The sequence below is a fragment of the Babylonia areolata genome, chromosome 28 (genome assembly GCF_041734735.1).
Source record: "Babylonia areolata isolate BAREFJ2019XMU chromosome 28, ASM4173473v1, whole genome shotgun sequence".
Lineage (NCBI taxonomy): Eukaryota > Metazoa > Mollusca > Gastropoda > Neogastropoda > Buccinidae > Babylonia > Babylonia areolata.
In genome coordinates, this window is record NC_134903.1 from 20,781,285 (window position 1) to 20,788,784 (window position 7,500).

A 7,500-nucleotide genomic window follows, 5' to 3' on the forward strand; every position below is an offset into this window, starting at 1 on the left:
TATGGCTGAAAACATCCAACATCCTAAAATAATCAAAACCCCCAGCACACAGTTTCTTCTGGAAAACAACCCGCAAAACACACACACACAACCAACCAGCTAAACAAAAGCAACAACAACAAACGCTATGTTGAATAAATTCAACGTAAATGGACCCTGCTTTAACTGATGATATCAACAATTCCAACAGGAAATTTTCTATCTAAAATTACGTTTAAATAACATACTTACCATGACCCAACTAGTGCAGACTCCAGCAGGGGTCTGACATTCCTGTCCTGTGCAAACTACTATCCGCCTATGCGGAGAAAACGAAAGTACTACGGCCGATAACCTCCCGGAAGTAGGTAACCTCCCCTTTGTCTCCCTGGCTAGCGCCCTCTTTTTCCGGCAGCCATCTCGACACCTGTTCCTGTGCACTTCATACGGCTAAGTTTTTTTCGCATTTTCTATCTGTCTATCGGTTCTTTGGCGTTTCTGTTTTCTGACCAATCATGTCTTCAAACAGGTCGCAAAATTATGTGGCTCGATTGGGAGATCGGGCTAAGATTAAGGCACAATCGCAATCTATTCGCGATCACTCTGGGCCCTCTACCTCTGCCTCTCTCAACAACGCCAACCCCACGGTTTAAATACAGAGCAAGGTGGCAGAATGGATCAGATGCTTATCTGCTAATGCCGTGTCCGTGAGGGTCTGGGTTTGATTCCCAGTCCTGCCCGTTCTCCCGAGTTTTGAATGGAAAATAAAACTGAGCATCTAGTCCTTCAGAGGTAACGTGTCCGCCTAGGAAGCCAGAGAATCTGAGCGCGCTGGTTAGATTCTAAGAATCACGGCTCAGCCGCCGTTATTTTCTCCCCCTCTTCTAGACCTTGAGTGGTGGTCTGGACGCTAGTCATTCGGATGAGACGATAAACTGAGGTCCCGTGTGCAGCATGCACTTAGCGCACGTAAAAGAACCCACGGCAACAAAAGGGTTGTTCCTGGCAAAATTCAGTAGAGAAATCCACTTCGTTAGGAAAAACAAATAAAACTGCATGCAGGAAAAATACAAAAAAATGGGTGGCGCTGTAGTGTAGTGATGCGCTCTCCCTGGGGAGAGCAGCCAGAATTTCACATGGAGAAATCTGTTGTGATAAAAAGAAATACAAATACGAATACAAATACAGATGAGTCAATAAACTAATGTCCCATGTACAGCATGTACTTGGCGCACTGTAAAGGAACCCATGGCAGCAAAAGTATTGTTGTTTTCTGGCAATATTCTGCAAAAGAAATCCACTCTGATAGGTACATAAATATATATGTGCATGCACTAAAAATGAAAGAATGTCTATAAAAAAAAAAAGATAAAAAAAAAGATAGCATACAACACCTTGCACTGGAAGGCTCATGAACATCACAACAACATCCTTATCTTTCTAAAAAAAAACAAAAAAAAAAACAACAAAAAATCCAGTTTTGTAATCAATAAAGGTCCAACGTTTTTGATTTCCCACACAGACCAATGTCCGTGTGACATCACTCCTCAAACTCCAGCCCATGTCCGGCAAGACTGCCCTCTACACTAAGACCTGAGGCGCCAGATCTGGCCCAATCCTGCAGCACTCCACTCCAGGACAAGTTGTGGGGAACAGGGTGACAGACCTCCAATGGACTGCAGACTTCGTCATCCACTCCAGACTGACTGTCTAAGCATGGCCTGGGAACGCTGAAGAAGAAGAAGAAGAAGAAGTAACTCACCTCCTTGGCCAAAGTTGAGCAGGACGCCCTCCACAAACCCTGCAGTGTAGAGGCCGCAGGACAGCACGTTGGCCACGAAGAACAGGAACCCGATGCTGCCCCCAAACTCCGGACCCAGCGCTCGGCTGATCATGTCTGACTCTAGTCAAGGCTGTGTAGATCCTGATTTTTTTTTTTTTTTTATTATTATTATTACTTTACATCACACAGCAGTAAGTCCCCACCCCCCACCCCCCCTCCAGCCCCAAACTCCGGGCCCAGCGCTCAGCTGATCATGTCTGACTCTAGTCAAGGCTGTGTAGATCCTGAATTTTTTTTTTTTTATTATTACTTCACATCACATAGCAGTAGGTCCCCCCCCCCCCCCACCCCAAACTCCGGGCCCAGCGTTCAGCTGATCATGTCTGACAGAGGACTCTAGTCAAGGCTGTGTGGATCCTGATTTTTTTTTTTCATTATTACTTCACATCACACAGCAGTAAGTCCCCCCCCTCCCCTCCCCCACCCCTCCATCCCCCCCTGACCCTGAACTCCGGGCCCAGCGCTCAGCTGATCATGTCTTGACAGACGACATTGTCAAGGCTTGTGGGAATCCTGATTTTTTTTAAAATTATCATTTCACATCACGTAGCAGTAAGTTCCCCCCCATGCCCCCATCACCCCCCACACCATCCCACCCTCCCCCCGACCCCAAACTCTGGGCCCAGTGTTCGGCTGATCATGTCTGATGACAGACAACCTTGTCACGGCTGTGGGAATCCTGATTTAAAAAAAAAAGAGGAAATTTTCTATCTAAAATTACGTTTAAATAACATACTTACCGTGACCCAACTAGTGCAGACTCCGGCAGGGGTCTGACATTCCTGCCTGTGCAAACTACTATCCGCCTATGCGGAGAAAATGAAACTACGGCCGAATACCTCCCGGAAGTAGGTAACCTCCCCTTTGTCCCGCTGGCTAGCGCCCTCTTTTTCCGGCAGCCATTATGACTCCTGTCCTGTACTCTCCATACAGCTAAGTTTTTTTTTCGTATTTTCTGTCTATCGATTCTCTGGCGTTCTTGTTTTTTGTCAAATTTTGTAATTTTATTATAACTTCACATCACATAGCAGTAAGTGCCTTCCCTCCCCCACCCCAGTCCCCCCCACGCACTCCCCCTCCGACCCCCCGCTTACCCTTCCCTCCCCCCCAAGGACACAGCGAGGCACTGAAAAGGGGCCTCGAATCCTGACCACCTTCAGTTTGAAGCATTTCAATCACTTCAGCAGCGGTAAAAGCCACTGTCGTTATCTAGTTTGCTCCAAAAATTTCCACCTGTATCACCTGCGACACCATTTTCAATATGTATGCTGATGAGCTTGTCATATGGGGTCCTGAACTCGCTGGCTCGCTGTGGAGTGTGTTGTTACAAAATCTCATGAAGAAACTTTCCATTCGACCCTTGACACGTTCACAATGCTTGATGTAGCTGCGATTGTTATGCTACACCATGAGGAAAATGTGGAAAAATTCTTATTTGTCGAAACCGCTCTTGCATTCCGTCATCCGGAACGCTACCTTACATCAGGAACGCTATAGCGTTACATCTCCGGAGTGAGTAAAGTACAACCTTGTCCTACTGACTCTGCCATTGTGCCTCCATGAAAATTTATATATATATATATATATATATATATATATATATATATATATATATATATATATATATATATGAAGGTACAAAAAAAGAAAAGAAAAGAAAAAGGAGATCCATGCTCTTCAGTAAGATATGACAAGACAGTAACACTCAAAGTACAAGACAAGATCTGGAGGAATTGACTGATCTGAAGGAATTGACTGATTGTACAAAGTACAAGACAAGATCTGAAGGAATCAACTGATTGAACAAAGTACAAGACAAGATCTGGAGGAATCAACTGATTGAACAAAGTACATGACAAGATCTGAAGGAATCAACTGATTGAACAAAGTACAAGACAAGATCTGAAGGAATCAACTGATTGAACAAAGTACAAGACAAGATCTGGAGGAATCAACTGATTGAACAAAGTACAAGACAAGATCTGAAGGAATCAACTGATTGAACAAAGTACAAGACAAGATCTGGAGGAATCAACTGATTGAACAAAGTACAAGACAAGATCTGAAGGAATCAACTGATTGAACAAAGAACAAGACAAGATCTGAAGGAATCGACTGAATGAACAAAGTACAACTACAAGAAAAGATCTGGAGGAATCGACTGATTGAACAAAGTACAAGACAAGATCTGGAGGAATCGACTGAATGAACAAAGTACAAGACAAGATCTGAAGGAATCAACTGATTGAACAAAGTACAAGACAAGATCTGCAGGAATCAACTGACTGAACAAAGTACAAGACAAGATCTGGAGGAATCGACTGAATGAACAAAGTACAAGACAAGATCTGAAAGAATCGACTGAATGAACAAAGAACAAGAAAAGATCTGAAGGAATCGACTGAATGAACAAAGAACAAAAAAAGATCTGAAGGAATCGACTGATTGAACAGCCAATAGATAAATGACAGAGTGATTTCTTGTATAAAAAGAAAAATCAATCAACACACTAGAGCAATCAAACTGAATGATACATGATCATGATAAATTGAATGAACGGACCAGACACATTATTCATTCATTGTTAGTGTTACTGTGCAAATGAAAAAAAGCAAAAAAAAAAAAAAAGCAGAACAGTAGTATACAAGCAGCAACAACAGCAGCAGTAGGATTAACACTAACAGTAAACATGGTTTTGCTGAGCATGTCATCTGAAAAAAAAAAAAAAAAAGTGTGCATTCATTTGAATAATGTTCAGTCACAGAAGAATGCACCGCTCTCTCTCTCTCTCTCACACAGTCACATGTATACATACAAACCACACTCACACAACACAAACCAACATCCCTACATCCAACACACACCACCACCACCACCCACGCACATACCCCCCCACCCCTACCACTACCCATCACCCACGCCCACCCCCCCAACTCCCTCATACACACAACACACATGCACTCAAATACACCACACACCAACACCCCCATGCCCCTCACCACACACACACCAACACATTCCCCCACCACACAATACTCACACACATGTATACAAATCATACACAACAAACACCAACGTCCCCCCGCACCCCCTGACTCCCTCCACCCACCCACATCAACACACACACACACAGTACTCTTACCTATTCCCCCCCCCCCCCACCCACACACACAACACACATAATCACAGATATCAACACACACACAAGAAAACCAGCACACACATGCTGACACATGATTACCGTAACTGGCATAAGACCGTGATGAAAAGCCCACTTTGAACGCCCACCCCACCCACGCCCCCTAAAAAAAGAAAAAGAAATATAATAAATGTTCTTTTGTTTCAACTCAGTTCAAGTGACAATCACATGTGTTCACTACACACAGCTGGTGCTTGTGGAACTAACTGAATCTGTGCTTTGTTACTTTGGAGAAGAGGAAGAGAGACAGACAGACAGACAGACAGAGAGAAAAGGAAGAGGTTAAACTACACAGGACTGTCTCAATCCTGAATCAGACAATGGAAATTCATGCATTTATTTGAGGACTCCAACAAGACGTGACCCATCAAAAATTCCACTTTTTTTTTCCATACCAATCTGAAACACAGTGACAAAGCCAAACTGAATTAAAAAAGAAAATTGTCTGCAACACTGCTGATGAAAGAGACTGGTGGATATATATATATATATATATATATCCTAGTGTGGATGTTCAAAGTTCTCCACTTTTTTTGTTTTGTTTTGTTTTGCTTGCTTGTTTTTGGGATTTGTAAAATGCATTAAACCTTGTCGTTTTTTTTTTTTAAATATGTGTTAACTAGTTAAGCCGGGTTTGTTTCTTTTCTTTTTTTTTATCTTTTTTTCTTCTTTTTTTTTAAATGCTCTTTGTTGAATGGTCATGATCAAGGGTTTTAGTTCCACAGACTGTTCCTGGACCCTAAAGGTCAAAACATATTTTTTTCCAAGACTGTTCTCCCAATTTCCCATGAACTGTCCACACTTCCATGACTTTGAATGAGCCCTGTAATTTAAATCATTTTTTCATTCCATAATGACTGAAACAGTGAAGCCCCCGCCACCCCACCCCCCCTTTCCCCCCTCCCCATCCCCCACAAACCTTCTTGATTTTAGTCCAGAATAATAAACAAAACCTACTATAACTAATCTAAATTAAACACACCAGTTTCCACAGCATTGTAATGATTTGATAAAGGTAAGTTTTTTGCTGGTTCTGGTATGATAGAAAACAACATTAAATCCAAAAAAATAATCAGCAAGGCCAGGATACAATAAGCTCCGCCCCCTTCCACAGCGCCATTGGTGGAGATGGCGTTGATTGACAGCACCGTCAGTTTCAGGATCAGGTAAGCCAAGACCAGCTGGGCCAGTGCCTCCAGTAAACCAGCTTGACCGATGATGAAGCCTGAAGCGTTGCAAGGCCAAAAAAGAAAAAAGAAAAACAAAGAAACCGCTTTAAGACAAAACCAGACATTTAAGTAACGAAGACATAAAATAATAAATAAAATGTGACACAGATATATCAAGATGAGAGCCTGAAACATAACAAAGACATGAATTTAACATTTAATGAAGCTTGATGTGTAACAAAGACATATGTAACATGATGATGAAGCCTGAAATGTAACACAAACATAAACAGCGTGATGAAGCCTGAAGTGTAACAAAGATACAAATAACATTAAGCCTGAAAAAGTGAAATGCAACAAAGACAGAAATAGCATGAAGAAGCCTGAAATGTAACAAAGACAAAAAACAAGACGAAGCCCAAAATGGAACTCAGATTTTTAAAAAAATTTAAAATAAAAATTTAAAAAAGAAGAAAAAAAGAAAGAAAAAAAGAAAAAAAAGAAAGAAAAGAAAAGTTACTTAGACTGAACAACAAAACCAGAATTGTAACAAAGACATAATTAATATCAAATCAAATCATGTTGCTTGATGAAGCCTGAAATGTGACAATCACAAAAAAAAGAAACCAGAATGAGACAAAACAAGAAATGTAACAATGCCAAATCATTAATGACATGATAAAGACCTGAAATGCTGACTCAACAAAACTTGAAAACTGAAAAACAAAACCAGGAATAGTATGAAGATACAGAATAGATCATGTGTATGTGTGGCCTCCAGGCTACCTAACAGTAGTTAAGTTCCCTGTGGACTGCCAGCACTGAGACTGTGATAGATGAACCCAGGTGTGGCTGTGTGGGTGGGTGGGGGCAGAGGGTTGGGGGGTAGGTGATCTAGAACAAGCGGTGTGTGAGTAACCAATGCCACTGAAAGTGAAACAGTGCATCATCATCAGGTGATGGGGAGGCAAAAAATAAAAGAAATCTTTGACAAAATTTATGATATTTTATTTATGATAAAATGTAGCACTACAAAAACAAGAACAGACAACATACTAACATACACACTGACCCAAAAACATACACATTGATTCACTAATTTTGGTGCGCGTGTGCGCGCGCGCGCACACACACACACACACACACTGACAGAGGCACATTTGACAGATCTATCAAGCTCTATCAAATAATTATATGCAGTGACACCTGACAGATGAAGGGACAGACTTTCAATATATATATATATATATATATATATATATATATATATATATATATATATATAGTAATACACACACACACACACACAC

At 41.4% G+C, this 7,500-nt stretch overlaps 1 protein-coding gene across 1 annotated transcript in view; it reads right to left on the reverse strand.

Moving 5' to 3' along the window:
- Positions 1–7,500, reverse strand: part of LOC143301975 (solute carrier family 12 member 9-like) — a 66,108-nt gene that overhangs the window by 33,756 nt on the left and 24,852 nt on the right. Inside the window, 2 exon segments of the mRNA XM_076616457.1 lie at positions 1,742–1,876; positions 6,112–6,246. Coding sequence (XP_076472572.1) covers positions 1,742–1,876; positions 6,112–6,246 — 270 coding nt within the window.